This window comes from Carassius auratus, unplaced genomic scaffold (assembly GCF_003368295.1).
Source record: "Carassius auratus strain Wakin unplaced genomic scaffold, ASM336829v1 scaf_tig00214657, whole genome shotgun sequence".
NCBI lineage: Eukaryota > Metazoa > Chordata > Actinopteri > Cypriniformes > Cyprinidae > Carassius > Carassius auratus.
The window spans coordinates 70771-95372 of NW_020527754.1; the positions used below are offsets into that span (position 1 = coordinate 70771).

At 38.9% G+C, this 24602-nt stretch overlaps 1 protein-coding gene across 14 annotated transcripts in view; it reads left to right on the forward strand.

Annotated features, from left to right (window-relative positions):
• LOC113092595 (afadin-like) overlaps positions 1-24602 on the forward strand; it is a 94316-nt gene that overhangs the window by 64237 nt on the left and 5477 nt on the right. For 6 of the 14 annotated variants that reach the window (XM_026258243.1, XM_026258242.1, XM_026258244.1 and 3 more), the window contains 11 exons: positions 534-614; positions 9587-9652; positions 9840-9913; positions 10994-11112; positions 11402-11593; positions 11692-11780; positions 12878-13063; positions 13847-14959; positions 17933-17968; positions 20119-20253; positions 22292-22832. In XM_026258243.1, coding sequence (XP_026114028.1) covers positions 534-614; positions 9587-9652; positions 9840-9913; positions 10994-11112; positions 11402-11593; positions 11692-11780; positions 12878-13063; positions 13847-14959; positions 17933-17968; positions 20119-20253; positions 22292-22832 — 2632 coding nt within the window. The remainder of the gene's footprint in view (positions 1-533; positions 615-9586; positions 9653-9839; positions 9914-10993; positions 11113-11401; positions 11594-11691; positions 11781-12877; positions 13064-13846; positions 14960-17932; positions 17969-20118; positions 20254-22291; positions 22833-24602) is intronic. The other 8 variants (XM_026258247.1, XM_026258254.1, XM_026258256.1 and 5 more) reach the window with 4 other exon arrangements.

Below are 24602 nucleotides of genomic sequence, written 5' to 3' on the forward strand. Positions count from 1 at the left end.
CCTTACCAAAGGCATCCAAGGACATTTCTTGCATTACCCATCAGTGTTCATAAAGCTTCACTGTGCTTTAAACAAGCTCTGCTCCCACCCCCAAAGCTGTACTCAACAATGCAGACAGGCAGCATAGCTAAAGTTCCCTGTACAATGAATGCATGCCATGTGCACCATTTATACTTAGGGGTTCTCAAATGTAGAGGCAGTGGCACAGTGCCTCTCTTTCTCCCAGGCCTGCCTGTGCGTAAGGGAGCCCACTGAGGCCCGATGCACTCTGGAGCTGACACATGTGGCTTTCATTCTTGACTCGTCTCCAGAGCCCGCCGATTCGCTCTGCGGTCGGCTGTGCTCTGAGAACCAGCAGTGGCAGAACCTCCCTAATTCTCTCTCCTCCTCCTCTTAGCTCAGTTTTCTCTAGGAACAGCCACCAGTCACAGATTTCAGAAGCAGCGTGGACATAAAGCCGAAATTACAATATTGACAAATCCTCCACCCCCCAACCCCCCCCAAGTAAAATCACCTGTCTTCTCTATCTACAGCCAATGCAGAAGGAACCGGAAATTGTGACAGTGACTTTGAAGAAACACAATGGGATGGGCCTCAGTATTGTGGCAGCCAAGGTAAGAACTAATATTATACCCCTTTCAAAGTCTGTGATCTTGGATATTTCGGTTTTGGCATAGAACTAGATCCGGCTAGTTTGATGAGAACAATTTTAAATTGAGGATTGGCTTTTGGTTTCTGATGTTGGTGGCTGCTGTATTCTGAGTGGGAAGTAACAGGTCATAACAGATGGTCTAAACAGGGATGTGCTTTCAAGAGGACATGCTTTGTTTGATTCAGTCACAAGCTGGTCTGTGTGCTTGTCAAACATTAAGATACGAAATGGAATCATAAGCAAATCTTTCCGTTTCCTTGTCGGTCTGAACGCTTTTCTGGTATGCTGCTTTCAGCAGAAGGAAATTTCTTCTGGGTCGTCACCTCTTTTACAAAATGCAGTCTTTTATTTTGGAGTTTACAGCACAGTTAATAGGATAAAATATTACATGTTTTGCATGATTTCCCCAGTTAAACTCGTCAAGCATAGAACGTTTCGATTTGTTTCATTAGTTTTGATGTCAACATTGCAAATTAAGGTTTTGTTTATACTCTAAACTCTTATTAGCTTGACTGATATATGCTGTTAGAAAGCGCTTTCAGATCCAACATGGACCAGATTATGATTTTATTGTGCAAGTAAATATTTCTTAATTTTTCAAATTTAGATTTTTCTCAGTGGGTTATATGGAACAAACATTTGAAATTCAGTAAACTGTGTTTCACCACTTTGGTGGACAGAAGAACGTTTTTCCCACCAGATGTGCGTCAGGTTCACGGACAGAGAAGAGGCAAGCAAGGGAAGTGTAGTGGGAGGAGAAGGGGGTTAACAGGAACTATTTGTTTTCATAGCAAAACCTCCCATTTACTGCTTCTATTTTCATCTATGAGTGTCTCTGAGGAAGCATAAAGTTTGGTAGAGGTAGAACTGGGAAAAAGAAGGAAGAAAAGGAGTGAAAAATTGGAGGACAAGGAAAGGAGGAGTGAAAAAGGGGAGTTAGGCATGCTCTGGGACAAATGGGTGGATCTAAAGAGGAGAGGCGGTTTGTACTGGTGTGGAGCTGGGACGCAGCTGGGAGTAACGCTAAAACTTTACCTAACTGTTAGTGAGTTGTGGGAGTTTCTCTTACATAACAGTCTGGATGTGGTATTTCCTACACTGGCTTTAGATATTTGCATATTGTGTTGAGCATATAGCTCTGGAGTTGCTCCTCAGTAGACCCGCCTGCTTTTGAAAGAGTTGGATACGTTTTTGTGGACCACTATTATTTGATTCCTCCGTTCATTCTCGACTCTGGAGTGGACCGCGGCACCATGTGGTTCTCTGTGGTCGGGAGGAAGGAGTCGGTAAGGAACCACTTGACATGGAGTGTGTGTCATTTTAATGTGGGAAAGTGAGCAAGTAAACACTGAGAGATTAATGGTGTGCTAAAAACTCAGCATGGTGGTTTTAGTTGGATTATAGTTTTGCAGCTTTTGACTATATAGATGCCAGACAAGGACATGCAGGCGCTTACATTAATTCCGGTGAATGTTATCAAGTGTGAGAAAGCAAGGTTTTGCCAATGTAAACAGTCATGCGACCAGACTGCACAAACATGCATGTACACATTGTACAGGTGGTAGTTTTTCCTACTGGATCTCGCCACACATTAAAACGTTTTACATACAAAAAAAAAAAACTTAAATGACTTTACACATAAAGAATATTTTAGCAAGGTGCCCATCTCCATTTTGTCCTGTGCAAGTTTAAGAAAACTTTTTATTGTACGTTTTTTATATTTTCAAACTTAAATGTGCAGTATCTTGTTATCAGGGTCACAGGCATAATGATTCCAAGCTATGAACATTGAGTTCTCCACCATGTATTGCAGTTTTAGTGACTCATCATCACTTGTTGCAAACAATCTGATACTGTCAGTCCAGCTAGATGACCATGCTACCATCACATGGCTTGATATGCTCAGGCTGTAGAAGTTTGTGCGAAACAGCTCTTCTGGGATGATGCTGAGATACAGGGGGAAGAACAAAGGAAATCCTGACCTATACTTCACATTGACGAGTGCCTACCTTCTGCCATGTTTCTGGAATCAATCTTCTTCTGCCCCAAAAGGAGTTGTTGCTACAAGAATCAAAGCCTTCAGGATCGGTCTTCTATTTTATTGCCAAATCTAACTTTTCAAAGCAAAACTAATTTTTGTTTGTTTGTGGACATGGTTTGGAGCACTATGGCTTACTGACTTCCTTCTCTGTGCGCTTCTTGATCTAATGTAAGACAACAATAGAAGGATGTGACTTCCCATATGCGAGCCTGAATTTCCTGAGGACTTGGAGAGTGGAGAACTGAATGTGAGCCTAGCAAGAGTCTCTGCAAATGTAATGTCTCCAAACCTTTTATTAATCTGAATTGATATGAAGAGAAACCAGTATGGCCACCCACTGTGGCAGTGCGCCAAAGACTTTGTTTTGGTACGCAGGTCAAAAAGAAAACATGACCATAAAAACACTGCTCTACGGATCCAGGATTTCTTTCTTGTGTTTCAGGATGAGATCTTTTGACAGTTGTGGGTGCAGCCCCTATTCAAGAACTAGTTCACTTTAGTCCTCAGGCAAAAGGAAACCTGAAAAGCTCCTACAATTGTCTAAATAAAGATGCTTCAAGATGTCAGCTTGCGTTCATCAAGATTTTGTACCTTGACTCTGCATGTCCACAGAGAGCGGAAGGGAAGAGGTAGGGAATTATGACCCTTTGTACACTATTTTCTATTTATAAGTTTTACATTTTATAAGGGACATTCTTGTTTGAAACAAATGATGTCAAGCTTGCACGTACTGTAAAACCAAACTCTTAAATTGATTTGTGACCCATATCTTGGACATAATTCTGTCCTTTTACAATACAGATTTGTAATAGAGACATTTTCTTTGTGTCCAAACACTGAGCTGTCTTCTAAATGCACCGCCAGAAGAACGTGAAGGAAGACAGACCTTTTTGTTTGGTCTTTCTTAACTGAAGCAAGCAGCCTTTAGAGTCTGCAGATCGTTCGAGCTGGAATGGGAGCCACTCAGACGTGATGAAGACCGTCGGCTGAAAGCAGCTCATTATTGAAAGCCTCTTGTGTTAGTCATGATATTTTGCACACACCATTAGCCGACAGCCTCGGCAGTCCATCTGTCTTCCCTCCGTCTAGACGTGACGGTAAGGACCAGCTACCTTCAGGAGCAAACTACTGTCCTGGCTGCTTTTTTCCTGACTGCTGTGTTTGTTGTGGGGGATTATTCGGGGCAGGAAATGATGGTGGTGGGTCAAGTTTCAGTGAATAGATGTATTTTCTGTTTTTCTAGTGGCCCATGGACTCCATCATCTCGGTCAGAGGTCAGGCACTGCCTTGACTCCTTGGGGCTGTTAACAAATTACACTTGATTGCTTAGGCTTACACGTGCAGCTCCCTGAATACCTCTTTCACAAATCACATCCACAACCGTAAGCCTTAAACAGGAAGCAGTGTGTCTGGCATAAGGGTCCCCAAAAAGTTTTGAGACTGAAGAGGGGGTGTGAAGATTGAAGCTCAATTCTACCTCTTTTGCAAGGCACTCATCTTGCCTAAGCTGGGTTTCCAGTTTCCTGTTTTTGCACTAGCAGGTTTGGGAAGCTTTTCCGTGGACAGGAAGCATCAGGGTGGGACCTCGAAGCTGTAGACTTTGTTTGCTTGCTTCCATGTGGTTTTAGGACCTTCAAAGGAAACTGAGTTCTGTGGTTTAAGCATCTGCTCCAAATACCGTTATCAGTGAACACCTTCCTGTTAATGTCTAATGTCTGAAATGCAGATGCATGCATGTTTTTGAATGCAGACCAAGCCAGACAGCAGCTGGAAAATATGTACTTGGACTGTGTTTTTTGTGGTATCCCGTTATGTGTGAAGAAGTTCTTGCTAGGCTTCAAGTAAACAGACTCAGTTCATCCCCAAGTTTACTGACCTTTACCCTCTGACACACTAAAAGGCAAATAACCTGCTGCTGTGAAGAAGCCTGCAGGGATAACGGTTTCTATTTTTGCTTATTTTATATTTCGAGGCATTTAGCTCCTCTTAAATATTAAGTAAAACACAAGATGTGTTCACATACTCACATTTGGATAAGTCAAGATGTCTATTAGCCACACAGACATTATAATTGTCTTTAAGCTGTGCTCCTGACAGTGTCCCTGGAAAGATGAGCATGAAAACAACCACAGCTAGAACACAATCCATCCCACACCACACGCTCCGTGACATGCACACTTACGCAATGAGTGTTTACCTCACAAGTAAGGTGGTGTTTTGTCGTCACACCTGACTTATTTTACATTATACATTTACATATCTGTCTGTTATGTCTCTCATTTTTAAGTCTGTCACATATCATTTGATCTTTATGTTCGTCTGTTGTTCTATCATTTTTATATCAGTCTACCCATTTAGCTGTCTATCTATGTCTTATTGTTTTGTCTATCTGTCTTATGTCTTTTGATCTATCTGTTTTTCCATCTATCGTTCTATCGGTCTTATGTATTAAGATCCACCCTCAGATCTAGCATTCAAAGTTTGTCTTAAGTTTTATAAATTTCAAGTTCCAATTTTCCATCATGTTTGCTTTCTTAATTTAGGTTGCACAACCGTGATAAACATACCACCAGTCTCACTAACCTGCTCTTCAAACCGTTTCTCTGTTGTGACACTACTTGACTTTAATGAGAAGAGTGACCATGGAAGACTTTTTGCACTAGTGCCCCCTTGCAACAACTCTGAGAATTTAACACATACTTGTAGTTTAATGTATAATGTTCTCATTTTAATAATGCAACATGTTAAATTATATTTTGTGCTTGTGTATCTGCATGGAGTGTGTTGAATGCTCTGCCAAAGATTTTTTGATTATAAACTTTAAAAGAGAGAGACTCTGTAAATGTGATTACTGTATTCTCAATGAAAGCATTTCAAATATGCTTTTCTGTTGCTTACAGTCTAGTGATGAAGCTTTTAGAAAGAAACAAGCCCTGTACTAAGTAAAATTGACTTCTTTGGCCTTCCAGCACACAGTAATGAACTCTGTGCCAGTATCACCTCACCCCTTGTTTTAAAAAACAGTAGAAGTGTTAGTTATTTTGTTAACATGCATCTGTTTTTTATCAGTGGCTTTTATAGACCTTACTTCATTTCATGTTATGTGCGCCAGGGTTGATCAAAGCTAGTTTAACCCAGGTATCCTGAGGAAAGGTCAGTCGAGTTGTTCTCCCACTATGTCTGCACGAGACTCCAGCATCAGACGTGTTCAGACGGCATGGAAACCGCCCTGCCTCAGAGCCCAACCTCAGGGCTTCTCATCTGTCTTTCACCGCAGGTTCACTCTTTAATGTGGAGAGACTGGTTTTTGAGCGGTTGTTTTTCATCACAGTGTAATACGCACTTTCAAAGTTTAATCAGAGCTTTGGGCTTTGCCAGGCGACATGTATCTTCCCTCGGACAAGTTGAGACCTTTCAGCAGATGTGAAGCGGCTCACATGCACAGGATTGGCATATCTCTATTTATCTCAATTTCAGTTTATTTGCTTCTTGTTATTAGGCTCTCAGTGTCCATTGTGTTGCATTAGGTATTATTACAGGCCTTATTGTCTCTTATGAAATGGCATAAGTAGAATTTTTGAGGGATGATGGTGTGTGGCAGATTTCCAGTGTTTTTGTTTGTTTGCTTGTTTGTGGAATGATACTAGGAAATGATGCTTAATGATGCTAAAACCATAAGGAAATCTATTGTACAGTGTGACACAATCACAGCCAATCAAAACATATTTGATACTAAGCATAACACTTCAGAAATAGAAGCCATGCATTAATTGGTAACACTTTAAAATAAAGTTCAACTTATTAACTTAATGCATTAAGTAAAAAAAGATTTTTCCAATCTGTCAATAAAATAAAGATGTAAATAACGATTTTACAAAAAAAAAGAACTTTCACATTTAATTCAATGAGCTACTTGCCATTTATTTGTAGTTGTTTGTGAAATGTATTAGAATTAAGTGTAGTTTAATATTAATTTCTGCATATACATTAATATATGATTTTATAAATAATAAATATAAAGTATTGTGAATCAACAAGAATAGCTATGAACAACTTGGTTAGTATTCCCGCCGGTCCTTTGGAATACCCCCACCCAGTTTGTTGTGTATACTCCCTATGAGGATGGACCATTGTCCAGGATCATATCATATCACCCTCACAACATACAGGAAAGAACTTACTTGTTAGTTATCAGCGCACATACTGTACCGGTAGGTAGTTTTTACACATCTGCACCACAAGATGATTTATGACATCTGATTGCATATTTTTCCATTACTGTTTTCCTTATTTAATCACATGTTCTCACAGTAGACTGGTTTTGTAGCATTTTGATGCTGTTATTGTCTTTTGAATGTGATGTGCATGCAAATGTCTGATCTATCTGTATTTGGTAACCCCACCCTTGATTTAATGCTGTAGGTTCTGAGGAACTGGTGCTTTTTTACTTTTTTAGACATAAAGAATGTTAAAATTCAGTCCGACTAATTGCTTTATAACTAGCATGACCTTATGCATTTTAGAGGGCTTTTAGCACTTAGTGCATATTGATATTTTTCTTATATTTGTGGTTAAATCCTGAAGGTTAACTGAGATTTCTAAGCGATATTCATGTGGTGTTCATGTTACAGCTGTGTTTGAATTGTAGGGTGTGTTTATGCCAGTGTAATGTGAGTGGGTTATGGGGGTCTGTGGCTAACATTGGCTTTATTTCAGATGGCAGAATAAAAGACGTTGCTGTTTCCCAGGCAGATTCTGTTACTGGGTTTCTCGATGCATTGCTTCTGGTCAGCTTCTTTTAGGTTTCTCACTATGATATAAAGAGCTTATGAGCAATCTAGTGCAAACAGTCAATTCGAATTTCACATCGCATCTCATAAAGGACTATCTCATCATTGTCCAATAAAACTATTTGAGAGACTATTTCAGAATGAGCCATCTAGTAGCTGTAACTTCACCATTTGAACCCAATAAACATCGTACTCCATTGATGGCCAGAACAGGTTCATTTTAAGTGTTCCTGCACAAGGTAGATTGTTATTGACTTCTGAGGTGTGAATATGTGTTTATGAATATAATGGTAGAGCATTGCGATATCAAGCGCAAGGTTAGGGGTTCGATTCCCCGGGAACACATGATAGGTAAAAATTGACAGCCTGAATTCACTCTAAGTCGCTTTGGATAAAAGCGTCTGCTAAATGCATAAATTTAATTTAATTTCAAACAGCAGCAATGCATGGTAGATGTCAACCGAACATGGCAGTCCTGTTTGAGCAGCATGGGTTTTTTATAAACCAAAGGAAAAACCAGATCCAGCGGGCTCAGTCTGTGCCTGCACGTGGAGATTGTTGTAGACTTGGGTGGTGTGCCATTTAGTAATGGTTTGTTATGACCATGAAAGCATAATTTATAGGTATGGCATGGGCTTTTAGAGATCTGGCCCTGGAATTAAGACGTACATACTTTACTCTTGAAGGAGAAGACATATATTGAGTTTTAAAGTAGCAATTCGTTCTTGTTTCCATTTCCAAGTGCAGTTATATAGCTCTTTTTCATACAGTGAAAGTGGATTGGGTCTGTGTTAGTCGAGCTCCAGAAAGAACTTTAAAGAACTCCACATGATTTGTGCGCTATATGTACTGTTCAAATGTTTGGGGTGGAGTAGGTTTTATTATAATGTCTCTTTTGCTCACCAATCCTGCATTTATTTGATCAGAAACACAAATATTAATATTGCAATTTAATCCGTTTTAAAATTTTATGACATTTTATTTATTCCTGTGATATAAAGCTGATATGTCCTTTTACTGTCAATTTTTGAACAAAAGAAACAAAAGTCTTTACACTTTTGTTAAGTCTTAATAAATTTCTGTACAACAACAGATATTAATTAGGTTAAAGTATTTCAAATTGAGCACTTATTCAAATATGGTGCCTCTAGACACTTTCCACTTGGTTTAACCTCAAACATTGTTTTTCTTTATGTGTTTATTATTAATTAAAATCTACACAAAGGAGTAAAGTATTGAATTTTCTCTTTTCTTGTGAACAGTTCTTCAGTCAAAAAATTGCATTTAGGTCACAGTGCTGGTTTTGTTGTATATGAGCAGATGTGAGGATTTGTCAGGTGGTTGAATATGAGCAGTTTGCATTTCTGTATGAGAAAACAGCTGAGATGGCTGGGAATGTAATACAGACCTCACATTTTTATAGTTCATTTTTAGCATGATCCCACTCAAATAGAACCTCTGGCAGCAGCCAGGGGATTTTGGGTACTTGCTTGCTCAAATAGCAAATCCAGCCATTGGAAAAAACAAATGATACAAACTTGAAATCTCAAGTTCTTAACACCTTTAAAACTCTTGTCAGTGGTGCACCGTCAGCTTAAAGCTTTGAACAGAGTTATGGAGCATTACGTGTTAGAAATGTTATGTTTGAGTGGTGAAACTTGTATGACATTACTGTTTCAAGTCTACAGGAAGTGCCTCAGTGAATGCATCGTTTTATCTTGAAGTTAATTACTAATTTTATTTTGAGAGATGCTTCTCGAGCATGCAATTGCATTTAGATCGAGCTGATATCTCAATGGGTGCACAGTCCAGCAGCCATATGGCCTGTGCCAGATGATGACATCTGACCTAGGATATAGGATGTAGAATTTTGAGAGGGTTAATCATGACTAGTTTGCACAAAAACCCCTTCAGATCTGCTCTGAATTTATGAATGAGTTTATTTATGTGGATGTCTTCACTGCTGGCTCCAGATTTATAGTCTTTCATGAATGAATGCCTGGTTTCTTCGTCCAGCAGTTTCCACAGTGGAACTAGTGGAGCCTGTAAATGACATTTAGATCTTTCCCAGAGCGCTAAGAATCTTTCTTTTGTGTTTTTTAGGGTGCTGGACAGGACAAACTTGGCATTTACATCAAATCTGTTGTCAAAGGAGGTGCGGCAGACATGGTGAGTTCGGTTTGGTTTATATTGTGATGTTCTTTATGGGCAAATGCAGATGCAGTGACCTCATTTCTTCAGAAACCACTGAATGACTACTGTAATTCAGTAGTACTCGGAAAAAAATCCAAAAAACGTAGTTCAACCTTGCTGCTTAATGACTGTTTGAGTCTTGTTTTTGAATGTTTCTCTTTAGGATGGGCGTCTGGCCGCTGGAGACCAGTTGCTCAGCGTGGATGGACGAAGTCTGGTCGGCCTCTCACAAGAGAGGTAATTCTGTAGCATTTGGATCTTTAATGATGTCTGTAGAATGGGATTTAAATATATCTGAAATGGATTTACAGGTAAAGCATGCAATTTCCGGCTACATCTAAGAAGATCAGTTAAATAAATGAAAGGATTGGATACTAAAACCATTTCATTACACCACTTAAGCAAAGACTGTGTCTTAATATATATAATTAAGTTGTGTAAGAACAAACTGTGACTGACGTCTCTTGGTCTTTAGAACAAAGTCAGGTAAAAACACCATTAAAATGCCCCTGAAATCTAACATTTGAATAAATTCTGGGTCTCATTATTGGGATTATTGAATTATTTGGCATCCTAAATGAAAATTTTCACTTAACTTATTTTAAATTTATGTGCTTATGTTTGCTAGGTGTACTATAAATCTGTATGTTTTAAAAATGCTAATAATTTAAGCTATTTTAAAGCTTAAATTCATAGTTTTTATTTTATCTTATTTTTTTATTTGATATTCATTTAACCAACTTGCTTGCTTTTAGATAGTACTTTACAAAAATATGCGCACTAAAATAAGAAATGCTTCTGAAAAGTTACAAATATTGCCCTTTCATGGAGAACTTCCTGTACATTTCTGACACCGTTGTTTGTCATGTAATTATTCTGGATTTGACTTGCAAGCATCTTTATTCCTAGTTCAACATTTTCACCCATTAATCTGTGTAGTATAAAGCACCTTCTGTTTGCAAAGTCAAAACGGCTTAAAAAGCATTCTTATTTCTGTCCGAAACATTTCATTCATACTTTATAGTTTTGAGAAGTGGTGGAATTGATGAAACTCTTACATCTGTGGATGTAAGTTAAATGAGAAGCATATGGCTCAAAAGGACACACAATTTAAATTGCCTCTGGGATTTTTTCCAGCCTCCGTCTCTTTGTTTACAGTCAGCTGACGGCAAATCCAAACAGACATTCTATGAGATTAGTCTCTTTAAATAATATCTCATGGGATTGTGGGATTGCACAAATAATGCTTTAAACTTGAAATTCATTCATCATAGTCTGCAGTTTTGTGTGTTTTGCTCAGATGTCTCTGTCTTGTAGGGCGGCGGAATTGATGACACGAACCGGCTCGGTTGTAACACTCGAGGTGGCCAAACAGGGAGCCATTTACCATGGTCTGGCCACACTCCTCAACCAGCCGTCCCCCATGATGCCCCGCGGTAAGTGATCTTAACAGGCTTGCATGTGGCAGCTGCAGTATTCTGCTTAAAAATTATCACCAGCGGCTGCACAGCGTGCTAGCGTGACAAATTCTTTAAAGAGGAGGAAATGTGGTGGATCTGGGCACAAAATGGTTCAAGATTTGCGTTAAATATAAATGCTTTCGACATATGTCTGGTAATGTTTTCTGATTTAGTGCATTTTGGGTGATTTCCCCCATTACAGAGAGATTGGCACTTTCCCAGTGCTGAATTTAGTCTAACTCGAGCCTCTTTTTCATCTCTGCAGCATCAGACCGTGGACGTGGAGACAAGGGAAAGATGAGACCAAAGAGTGAGGGCTTTGAGCTCTACAACAACTCTGTGCAGAACGGCTCACCTGAGAGCCCCCAGGACACGTGGGACACCTATCCTGAACCAAAGAAGGAGGACAGGTTGTTGAAGAACCGTGCTGACCATCGCTCCAGCCCAAATGTGGCCAGTAAGTATGCCACTTCAAATGCTTGGCACATTTATCAGTATGGCTTATTTTGAAGTGCTGACATTATAGTAATAACATGCATTTTTTTCCCCCTAAAGACCAGGCCCAGAGTCCGGGTGGGAAGCCTGTTTATCCTGGAGCCCCAGGAAAGATCACTTCAGTCTCGACGGGTAACCTCTGCCCTGATGTGAGTTCACACAATCATCGGCACCTTTAAGATGAATGTTGCATGTGTGTGCTGAAACTCTCTTTGCCCAGTGAATTACGAGTTTCTAGCACTGCTGTTAAGCAACACTGTTATTGAATCTACAGTGCAATCTGTGTTGTCCAACTCATTTCTGAAGGAATAAGACAGATAACTAAATCAAAAACCTGAAAACTGAAACAAAAACTCCAGAACACTTGATTCTTATCATTCAAATGATTCTTTTTAACAATTCAGAAACATAAAATATGAAAACTTTAGTCCAACAATTTTCCAAATAGATGAGTCTTATGAGTTGATTCGAATAAAACCATACAGCATGACAAGTGTACAGTAGTTTAAACAATTCCCAAGCAAATGACTTTTATGAGCTGGTTCTTTTTAGCAAATCAAACAAATGCTGGTAGATACAATTTTATTTAAATTCCTTACGATTCCTATTTGTAGTAAGTTATTTATTAAGAAATGTGGCTACTTCTGCTGCATTGAAGCTACCCAAAAGTGAACTGTAGCGTTTTGTCATGATACACAATTAATTGGAAAAATTACATCATACTTAACAAGATAAACATTTTTGTAAACTGCTGATCCTAGTGACACACAACTGAAATATGTAGATAAGTTAGTAGTTCCACCTTTAATGTGTTACTCCCTTATATCCAGAAGCATGTGAGAATAGTTAATACTGTGATGTGTTGCACTTTCAGATATTGTAATGCAGTTGTTTTCTTCAGTGAGGACTCCTGGTTTTAATTAAATCACCAGAAACTCTCAAATCCAGACACATACTAGAACATGTTTTTTTTTTTTACTCTAAAACCACAGGCTAATAGAAGCCTAATAAAAACCTGAATCGTGACTCTTTTGTTGTGTTCCTGTTATAATTAATCCCAATCATGTCTGTAACCACCGTCTGATTGGCCAATCACTCTGTGATCCACACTCCTTGACTTATACACATACATGCAAACTCTTATTCTAGTTTCTGTAATCAATAATAATACACTAAAAAGAGATAGAAAGAGAATTTAGACCGTCCTGATTTAGTCTAATTTATCTTTATCCTGTTTGTCCCACAGGAGGAGCCCTCACCACCCCGTCCAGAGGCGTATCCGATCCCCACTCAGACATACCCAAGGGAATACTTCACCTTCCCAGCCTCCAAATCTCAGGACAGAATGGGCCCTGGGCAGCCCTGGCAAAACAACGAACTGGAGCCTCTCCCCCCTATGGATAACCACTCTAACAACAGCATGGCTATGCAGGTTAGCCTTTTTTAGGAAGAGAATGCATATGAGTGGTGTATAAGTGGTATTTCTATTTATTTAATATTAAAATCATATATAGTATCCTATGTTTGTATAATGTACTCTACCATTTAAAGATTCAGGGTCAGTAAGATTTCTTTGAGAGAAAAAACTGCTTGTATTGAGTAAGGATGCATTAAATTGATCAAAAGTGACCGTAATGGCCTTTATTATGTTTCATATGAATGATGTTCTTTTGAAGTTTCTATTCATCAAAGAATCTTGAAAACAAAATATACTGAAGACTCAAGTAATGACTGCTGAAAATTCAGGATGTAATTAAATTTTAAGATATTTTACCATAAAAAGCAGTTAATTTAAATTGTAATAATATTTCACAATATTACATTTTCTTTGCTTTATTTTTGATCAAGTAAATGCACCCTTTGGGAGCCTAAGATACTTTTTTTTTTAGAACGTCACAAAATAAAAACAAAAACTGCCTACCATAAGCTTTTTAAGAGCAGTGTGTATTGTCTCTTACTATTATGCTTTTCCAAAATGTCTATTTGAATCCAAATTATGATCAGATTTATCATCAGATTAGATTATCAGATAAAATGTTATTTTAATTTAGTATAATTTAATGTGAATTGTACAATAAGTAAATCAAATTATGTTAAGCATGCCTATTTTAAGCATAATTTTACAAGTTTTTTAAGGTTATGAGCAACAAACATTACAAATATTTCACATTTTTGCATAAATATGTGTCTCTGTGTCATTGTGCCCTGCTATCAGGCTGCTCGCTCTCAGGAGGAGTTGTGTGACCTGCCAGGGGGGTACCCAGGTGAACACCTGCGCCAGGAAGACCTGATGCACCTGCAGTATCAGCGAGGCAGTGGTGAGCACTGGAACCACCAGATCTCCTCCTCGGTGGAGTCCAGCAACTCTAGCCAAGAACACCTCAACTTCTCATCATCCTCTGGCTCCAGGATCCAAGGCAATCACAAGACTGGCCCTGGACGCTGGAAGACCCCGATAGCTCCCCACTCCGGCCCTGTAGGTGTCTCCCAACCTTCCCGATTAGATCTTCCACCTCCTCCTCCTCCTCCACCTGTGCACTACGACTACGAGCCGCAAACAGACCTGCCACTTCCTCCTCCACCCTCCGTTACGCAGCAACAGGCAGCGGCTGCTGCGGCTATGGCCGACCGCAAGAAACGCGAGGAGCAACAGCGCTGGTATGAGAAGGAGAAGGCCAGGCTTGAAGAGGAGCGAGAGAGAAAGAGAAGAGACCAGGAGCGGAAGCTGGTGCAGATTCGCAACCCTCCTGGCCCAGTCATGCACAACAACCAGCACGGTCCGCTGCCACCCGCCCCTCAGCACCAACAGATGCCCCAACCACAGCTCCCCATCCAGGCACCCCAACCGTACCTTCCCCCGGTCCAGCCTCCCCAACCACCACAGCCACAACCTGCTCGACCAGACAAGCTAGCCAGCCTTCCCCGCCAGCCATCACAGGACACAGTAATACGTGACCTCTTGCCCCAACAGCAGCCACGCACCATAGAGAGACGTGACTTGCAATACATTACCATCAGCAAGGAGGAACTGTCCGCCAGTGACAGCCTGTCACCTGACCCCTGGAAGAGGGACGCCCGTGAGAAACTGGAGAAGCAGCAGCAGCTTCACATCGTGGACCTCCTGGACAAGGAGATCCAGGAGCTTCAGGCCAAACCTGAACGCACAGCCGAGGAGAATGACCGTCTGCGCAAGCTCATGCTGGAGTGGCAGTTCCAGAAGAGACTGCAGGAGTCCAAGCAGAATGATGAGGATGAGGAGGATGAGGATGACGAAGATGTAGACACCACACTAATAATGCAGAGACTGGAGGCTGAGAAGAGAGCACGGGTGAGCAGAATGGGAAGTGGGATAGCTAGAGATTAATGTGTGGATATTACAGTTAAAGTCAACATGAAATCAAAGCTGACCCCATTTACTGAATGGTTTATCCAAAAAAGTCTTTATAATTCCACATCTGAAACCGATGAGTAGCAAACCTACAAATGGTATAGTTGTTGTCACTACATAGGAAGCTATAGTAAAACATACAGCATTTGCTAATTGCTGAATTCTGTAATGTGAGAATTAATGTTAATGAAATAAACGTTACCAGTGCTTCCAATGACAAAACATTTAAAATTGTGATTTCCAGGCCTTATACTCAGATCTAAGGTATTCTGTCAGGAAAAACTACTTTGTGAGTGCATTTGCTTATTCACGAATCACAATCAATTGGAAAATAATGGAAGTTCATTGGTAAAAAGAATTAGATACACTACTGTTAAAAAGTTTGGGGTCTGTGCGAATTTTTATTTATTTATTTTTGGTTAGTTTTCGAAAAAGGCTTGTATTCTCTCTAAGGCTGCATTTATTTGATTGCTAAAAGCATTTAAAAAAACAGTGATATTGTGAATTATTACAATTCAAAATAACTATTTTCTATTGTAATATGTTGTAAAATATAATTGATTCCTGTGTTTCAAAGCTGAATTTTCAGCATCATTACCCCAGTCTTCAATGTCACATGATCGTTCAGAAATCATTCTAATATGCTAATTTGCTGCTCATTATTATCAATGTTGAAAACAGTTATGCTACTTATTATTGTTATTATTATTATTAGGATAATAGAAAGTTTTGAAGAACCACATTTTTATTGAAATATACATTTTGTAGCATCATAAGTGTCTTTACTGTCCTTTTGATCAATTTAATGCATCCTTTCCGAATAAAAGTATAAATTTCTTATAAAATCTTACTGACCCCAAACTTTTAAACATTATCATATATGAGGATTCATTTCAAATAAGCCATATCCCTATGGATACAATCACGTAAACTGGGTTGTAATGTCTATCATGTTGACTATAAGTATTTTAAGTGTTAGCTTGATGAATGGTTTCTTCATGCTTAGACGATTGAGCATTAACTTTGTTTCTCAACTGCTTTGGAAAGACTCAGGACAGTCAGGACAACTGGTCTTACTTGAGTACACTTGAATTTTCCCAGTGCTGGAGAGATTGAGTCATCTAAGTTAGCTGTAAACTTCTGCGGTGTTGTTTGTAGTATAGTGCAGGTCTCTTTCTGTATGTTCGTAAACTTTTTCATTACGTTTAAATCTACAATCAGCAGCAGGATAGACTGGTGATGGAACAACTTAACAACCAACCTGGGATTCCCTGTGTAATGCTTTAGTCTCCACTATTATAATGAATGTTTGGCCGTGTGCTCCAGCAACATGCCTATGTCATTGCTTTTCCATGCTGCACTGCTGATATATATATATATATATATATATATATATATATATATATATAGACACAGACATACGTACGTATATATAATGCGCACTGATGGAGGGGAGGAGCAGGGCTTTCTGATGCCAATCACTGGATCTGATTCCACTGCTTGCACCAGCATCAACCTGCCTCGTCCAGATCAGTACATCTCTGATCTCATCTGCCATTTAAAATTGAATATTCCTTTAACTTCTAAAAACAAATTAGCGATGGAATCATTTCTGACATGTAGTTACTGGCTAACCAACCACTAACAGTAGGATCAGAATCAGGATCATTTGAAATGTGCTATTATTCTTTGACAAGACATGACCATTTTTCGTTTACATGCAAGGCCTTTTCAGACACATATTAGGTCTCGTCTCTGAGCTGGGTGGAGAATTAAGACCATTGATTAAGCTAATAACTAGGGTATAAATATAAATATAAATAAATACAATTTATCTATTGAAATGTTGAATAATGAAAACACCTAGGCTTCAAAAATACAAAGATTATACAATAAATATACTATATGACACCAACATACAGCTTATAATAACTTGTATACTATATATTTATATAATTATTTTTATGCACCAAAATAATGATACGTAGTAAGCAAAATTTATGTATTTTCTGAAATGACATTTATTAGTATATATTTATTTTAATATATTTTACTACACTTTTTAAATCAATAACTTTTTTTATGTATTTTATGAAGCTTAACATTTTTAAATGATGACTAACAAATCATTAAAATGTGCCTTTCAGATCAACTAATTTGCAATTTAGGATGTGTTGTAACTTCTAGGATGTATAATGGATGTATAATGGCTATATGTATTCGAATTGGCTATTTTTTTATCTCTAAGAAATGTATAATAAATATTGGATGTATCATCTAGCCTTTTTAGTAACTAAAGGCTTAATCTGTGTCCAGAAAACAGCCTGTAATGAGTCAAACTGCAGTTTAATCAGGCTCTTGACTTCTTGGTGGGCTGGAATGTGTGCAGCATTTCCAAACAGCTTCCTTGTGCTTTCCAAGTCTGTGAGACTCTCAGTACTAGCACTAATGTTCTTCCCTCCAACACCTGCTGTAGCAGCTGTCATGCAGAGCATAGCGTCCACCTGAGAGTCTGCTGAGTGTAGCACACTGCTGGAAGCTGCCATTGATATCGCTCCATCTCTGAGGAGTTGGCAGGTCGAGCCGTCTAAGGGAAGGTCAACACAATCCTGTATGTTTGAAGGAAAAATATTGCCAGTGCTTCAGTGGGGGGACGTGGAATGATGGCTAAATTCTTTACCAGCTCAAATGTTTGTGTAAGAGAAGTGGACCGCTGGTGCTAATCAGACCCATACTGCCCTGGAATGTTCCTGGCAGCACATCACTGCGTCCCAGCCCACTGCGCCAGGGTTTTTTTTTTTTTTTTACTTTTATCTTCTCGAAAAGCCCTCCTTTTCTTTATTTCTTACTATTTTAATTATTCTCTCTCTCCCACCCCTTTGGTTGCTCTGTATGTTTTTGTTTCTCCTGCAGCAGACTGCTGTTCCAGCAATCTCTGTACTAGACTTGGTATGTTCTTTATGCTCTTTACCTCTCTTCCTGTTCGGCTCCACCTGTGTCTCCTCTTGTTTACTACCTCCCTCCCTCCCTTCATTTGGTCGTAGTAGCTTCTTTACCCATGGGTATTGTTTAGAGAGAGATGTACCGCTTTTTCAAAAACGGGACTCCATCTTGAGATGTTCATTGTGCTTCACTGGAAAACTGCTGCTTTAGAACAATGTCTAAAAGTAAAAATGAGCTGAATGGATCCATAAGGAAAGTTAATTTCTACATAAAATGCATTTTTAAAGCTTAAGTGTGTAATTTCTAAGCCAGTATCACCAAACGGAATACAGTTATATTTAAAACTAGTTTCCATCTTCCATTGGTTGGATGAACAGTTAGTCCTGACAGTTAGTCCAAGCTCATACCATTGGTTGAGGGAAAACATATTTGTAATTTATTAGAGAAATCAACCTTTTCTATTATGAAAATAATTATTTTTCATTATTAAGATAATAAAAAAGAATTTAGACTCTCATCTCATTGTCTTAAATTATTTAAAGAATTATTCTTAATTATTAAATAATTATAATGAAAATAATTGACTCACCCTTAATTTTCTTAAAAAAGAAATTTAAAAATATTGTTTTAAGATAAAATAATTTCTCACCCCTCGTTTTTAAAAATGGTTTAAATAATTACATTTTTAAAGTTATTAAAATAATATTTAAAATAACTTTTATTCATCCCTCGTTTTATTTTATTTTTAAAAGCAAAAAGTTATAGCACTTACAATAGAAATTAATTGGTCCATTTTTTGAAAGCTTTAAAAGCAGATATAGTAAGCTTATAATTTAATAAGCTGAGTTAATTTCTTAAGTTACAATTTTTTTATTATTTGTTACATTACATTATTTGTTATTATTATATACTTTATTACAGTAAAGCTGTTCTTGTCATTTTTATGGTAATTTTAGGGGTTCATGGAGTTGTTTTCATTGTATCTAGACTGAAAATTCAATATAAACAAACAGAAAAGGTTGGAAAAAATCCACTTTCAAAACTGTTAACACACATTGTTTTTGTCTTGTGACTATACTATTAAAACCATGAGCATTTCAATGCCCCATTCACTTCAGTTGTAAGTGCCTCACTGTAACCCAGGTTTTTTTCAGAGGGACAAGGTGAAATAAGTTTTAGAGGTACTTCTCATTATGCCAGAAATGCTGTTGATTGTAGCCTGTATGTATTATTCGTTTATTAACATCAAATTAATTACACACTTCAGCTTTAAATGTGAACAGGACAGCAACCTTGTGTCTGGTAGCTTTAAGAAGAAAACCACCAAATGCATTCTTAAGAATGGAGAACATAATTGAGCTCTGCTGGTTTTCAACAGCCGTTGTTTCAGTGCAGTGTCATCATGAGGAGATGGGTTGGCGCATGTTTTCTTCCAGCCCGCTCTCTCCGGCCCTGAGCTTGTTTGCATGTTGGTCTCATTTCCGTGTTGTGATCACCATTCCTGGTTCTCCATCTACTCCACTCATCATTGTATTGACCCTGACGCTTTGCCGCTCATTTACTCTGCGTTTCTCCATGGTTTTCTGTGCTGGGTTTCTTCTTCCCCTGTCCTGACTACTGGACATGTCTTTGTTTTATGTCCACATCCTTCTGAATTTGGATGGAAAAGGTGTATGGCCGTGATTTGTATTTCCTAACCTGTTGAGGATTGTATATGTATTGTGTATGAATTTTGATGGAGGTGTTTGGAATTCGTTTTGAATGTTTTGAAAGAGTGAAGAAGCATTGAAATTGGGTCAGTAAGTTGTTTTGCATGCAGTCGTGTATGTGCATGTGATTCTGTGTGATGGTGTGCAGTGCACGATACCTCTTATAGGGGCTACATTGACAAGTTTACTGGTGTGAAACACCTTTATACAAATCATCTCAGCAGGCTAATTTGAATAAGGTTTTGTACCTGTTCAGGCCTAGTCTAAACTAGGCTACTATTTTAAATATAAACATTACATTTATATTACATAACTTACAACCCTAGTTGTAAATTTAGGGTTTGTTAGTCATTTCTGTTTAGGAACATGGATTGCAGTCAGTCTAATCCATCATCTCTCTGGTCTAGTGTTTTTCTTCTAAACCTGATTATGCATTGTGCACCTCAGCTACAGGACGAGGAGCGACGACGGAAACAGCAGCTGGAGGAAATCCGTAAGCGTGAGGCAGAAGATCGAGTCAAACAGGAGGAAGAGAGACGCTGGAGAGAGGAGGAGAGAGCCAGACGAGAGGCAGAGGAGAAGGTATTGAGATCGAAGCGGACCAGCGTTAATAACAACTTTCTATAAGAAGATAAATGCAATAAAGATGATTTTGATGATAAAGGACTTATAGTCAAGAAATACGTTTTTGTGTAATATGCCAATTGGAGACGTATTTAGCACACTTTACTTGGGATGCAGATTATATTTGCCTCAGCCAGGCTTTAGATGCAAATCACAACAACAGCAGTTAGATTTTAATATGTCAGACCAGTTCTCTTGCTTTTGATTAGTCAGGCTAGTTATAGTGAGATGTTCTTGTTTTTTTTGGGGGGGGGTAGATTCCCAGAACAGTCTCTCTACCTATATAAATCAATTTTTGGCATAATTTCCTGATGGAGACCTTTGTAATCTGTCATGTTTATTCATGCTTACTCTAAGCTTTTTCAAGGTTTTGCCCGATTTCCATGTGGATGGTTCCTCACGACCTTGTAAGTGGGTGTGATTGGAGACAGCAGCTGATACTTCATGTGTCAGACTGAGATCACAACCGCTTATGCTTAATTTAAAATAATGTGTGTATATGTATATATACAGTCCTATACTTCCCGATAATAATAAGGTTAACAGCAATTCTGGAATTAAGAATGATTTGTTAACCGTCAGAGGCTAAATTAACTTTGTTTAATGCCCATGTGTTACACTTTTGGAATGCCTCGGTGGGTCATCGATTTACCAGTGGTCTGAATTTACATTCATAAATTAAAAATGTGACCACAACATTGTTCCACTGTGTGACCATTATGTGACCATCCAGTTTTATTTGTGTCAGTGTGCGTCATTTTCAGACCACTGGTAATTTTAGAGCCCATTTGTGATGTCCAACTGCATGTCTTCACATCATTTTCTCTCTTGTGTTTGTGATGTATCCCCATCCCCTTCTAAGAAACGCATGAGAGTCACATGTCAGATCTTTAAACAACACTCCAGCATCTTGTTGGGAGAGCATTGCCATTCCATACAACATGCTTGGAAGTGCTGTTAGAAATGGGCCTGCCTTGGTTTTCGTGGAGGCCATCCCAGATTGAACTAGCTCAAGTGTTTTGCCTCCACATGCTCTCATAAGAGACATTCCCACCACCGCAATACTAACCCAGGGGATCCATGCACAGAGACCAGAGCAGCCAGCCACTGGGTGTTTTTCTCTAAAGCTAAACCACCAAATGCCAAACCATCCAGTCCTTCAACTGGAGCTTGTAACAGTATCATACTCTCCAGTCTTTCCATTCCCGTTAGAAACAAGCATATTTGTCAGCTGTAGTGACTTGTACCTCTTCAACACCATCTGGTGTGCTTAATCAAAGTCAAGTCTTACACAGTGTCTGCACTGCAAGCAAGCAGCACAATGCAGCTAAACTAGATTGCATTCATAAAAAAGGTTCAATCACTGGATTTAAATCTTCAAAGGACTTTCAAAAGTGTTTAAACACGTAAGCACTTTACTCCGATTCTAAAATATTTATTTACATTAGAAATTGAATCGGATTTCTACTTTTTTAAAGGTTTCATTAAATGTATTTATTTATTTATTTTTATAAATATATATTTTTGGAAAAATATTTTCTTTCCTGACAGCAGCCTATTTTTACGTTGACGACTATTTCACTAGAACTAATTTCTGAATTGAACATTAGAATAAAACATCTGACATTTCCTGGACAGAATAAGCTGCAAAGTGGATTGAACTTGTGGAACTATTTGTGTAACAATCAACAAAGCTCGCTATGCTACCAGCGGCACTGTAGATTTGAGAGTGCTGTTGATTTATGTGTAGGTTATGACATTGCTTGCTTGCAGTGTAGCTGTGTTAAATAAAACCAGTGGCTTACTTCCCCCAACATGCAGAATTTAGCTATTTAATTCAGTCGAAAGCACATTATATCATATCAGCAAACACATTTTTTCTACTACAATGTAGCTTTACTACATTGGTGCATCCATTAGCTTTAACCCAGGCCTCGCAACAGCGCAGGCTTGCAAAGGCAGCTCTAACCAGCTCTTCCCATGTTCCCCCCTTCAGAGGAGACAGGAGAAAGAGTACTACACCCGCCTGGAGGCAGAGCGGCGCCGGCAGCACGAGGAAGCCGAGCGCAAGCTGCTGACGCCAGACGAGCCTGGTCTGTACAGACCCCCACTACCCAGGGACTACCAGCCCCTCTCTCCCTCAAGCACCCCCACCACTAACAACAACAGCTTCCCTCCGCCCCCACCTCAGAGAAACACCTCCTACCTCAAAACCCAGGTCACCTCCCCCGACACCATATACACTGCCAAGTTTGTCTCGTACAATGACGAGGAGGAGGAGGATGAGGAGGACGCGGGCCTAACAGGTCAGGTTAAGCTTTCGGCCACCCGGAAGTCCTATGGTGACCTTCCACCCGCCCCAAAGCCCCAGCCGCCGCCAACCGCACGCAAGCCCCGTCCCGTCTCAGATGGCATCTTTCTGTCCAACTCATTCCAGCTGCCCGCAGCGGCCAATGCCAACAGTACTGCTCCCAAGACAGGGCAGCCCCCTCTCCCTTCCGCCAAACCCAGCTTCATCCCATCAGCCAACTCGACAGGTAGAGACGCAGAGGAGAGTAAGGGGCCCGACCTCAGCCCGCTCAACCTCCATTTATTATTGGTTCATTCGGGGGTTTTTTGGGGTGTTCGTTTTCCTGTTTTCCAGTGGAGACTTAGCGCTCTCCATTTTCCACATTCCGTCTACCTTTCTATCTGTACATTTTCGTAGTATCAAATCCAATCAGTCTCAATTCTCATTTTATCCTTCCTTTTACAGGGAATCTTTTAGGTTCAAGTTGAGCTTAACTAAAAGCATGTGTGCGATTAACAGACGATATTGACTTCTGTTTAAAAATTTGAGGTCAGTAAGGACTTTTAAAAAGAAATACGTACTTTTATTAAGGTTGCATAAATTGATAAAAATGTGATATTATATAAATGTATAATATAAAAAATCTCTTTTAATTAAATGCTGTTTTTAAGAATCCTGAAAAACATGTATTGCTGTTTCCACAAAAATACTAAGCAGCTCAGCTGTTAATCCCAGGAATAAATTACATTTCAGAATGTAGCTCAAGTGGTAGAGGATTGCGTTAGCAAGCGCAAGGTTGGGGGGTTCGAATCCCAGGGAACACATGTTAGGAGAAAATTGTTAGCCTGAATGCAATCAGCTAAATGCATAAATGTAAATGTAAAATAATATATATTCAAATCGAAAATGAATTTCAATAATATTTCACAATATTTCTGTTTCAATCAAAAAAATACACCCTTGGTGATTATTAGAGACTTCTTTAAAAAAAAAAAAAAAACATTAAATTAAAGGCCCCAAACTTTTGAATGGAACTTGTTTATATATATATATATATATATATATATATATATATATATATATATATATATATATATTTATGTTAACGTAAGGCTTGTGTGATAAAATCCTTACTGAGCCTGTCTGGGTAAAGTTCTGTTTAAACTTTGTTTGTCATGATGACGTTACTGCTGTAAAATGCCTATAAACTGTAGTACATAACTTTTTTGGTAAAATGTTTATGCAAGAATACCAGGAAAGTGACATAACTTCCTTATTTACATTGAGGTCAGCTAGTAGTGTGCCAGACCTTTGCCTTTAGCCATCAGGACAACATTTTAACCTTCATTTAAGAAATTCAGAATTCAGAAAATATATATTTATTTATGTATAATTGTTAAAAGGTATCACTTAATTTTATGCAACAATTGCTGTTGGTTGAGCTTAACTTATATTGAACCTGGAATATTCCTTTTAATTAGTAATTAGTTTTTGTTTGTTTGTTTTTTCCGATCACCTATTCTCCCCGATTCCTCTTCCTCGAATCATCCTAGAGTCGTACAAGCAGTCAGTAGACCTTTGTGATTCCCTGTGCGATCCAAAATCAGTCCAAGTACTGTTGGTGTTGCCAGCCGTTTCATGTGTGTGTGTGTGTGTTTTGCTTTGGGGCAGGCTGGGCTTCAGGAGCTAGACGCCTGCCCATCCATTATCAGCTCAAGGAACGAGACACTGGCTTCTTGTTACTTGCAGTGGTGGGCTCAGCACTGCACCTCTCCTCAGTCCGGTTTACACTTGGCAAAGGGGAAAAGATCTGTCGGATGAGGCGCCTTTTTGTGCTTGACTGTTTAAAAGCCATCCAAATTTGTTGTGCATCACAGAGACCTTAAACAATCTTGGTACAGACAGTCACTCTGAAATATTTTTTTTCGGTTTGCCTCCCTCAAGTGTTCATTTTACATCCATGCATGTAGTTCAGCCAAGTTTAGAAAAGATTTATTTGTATATGAAAGTAAGATTT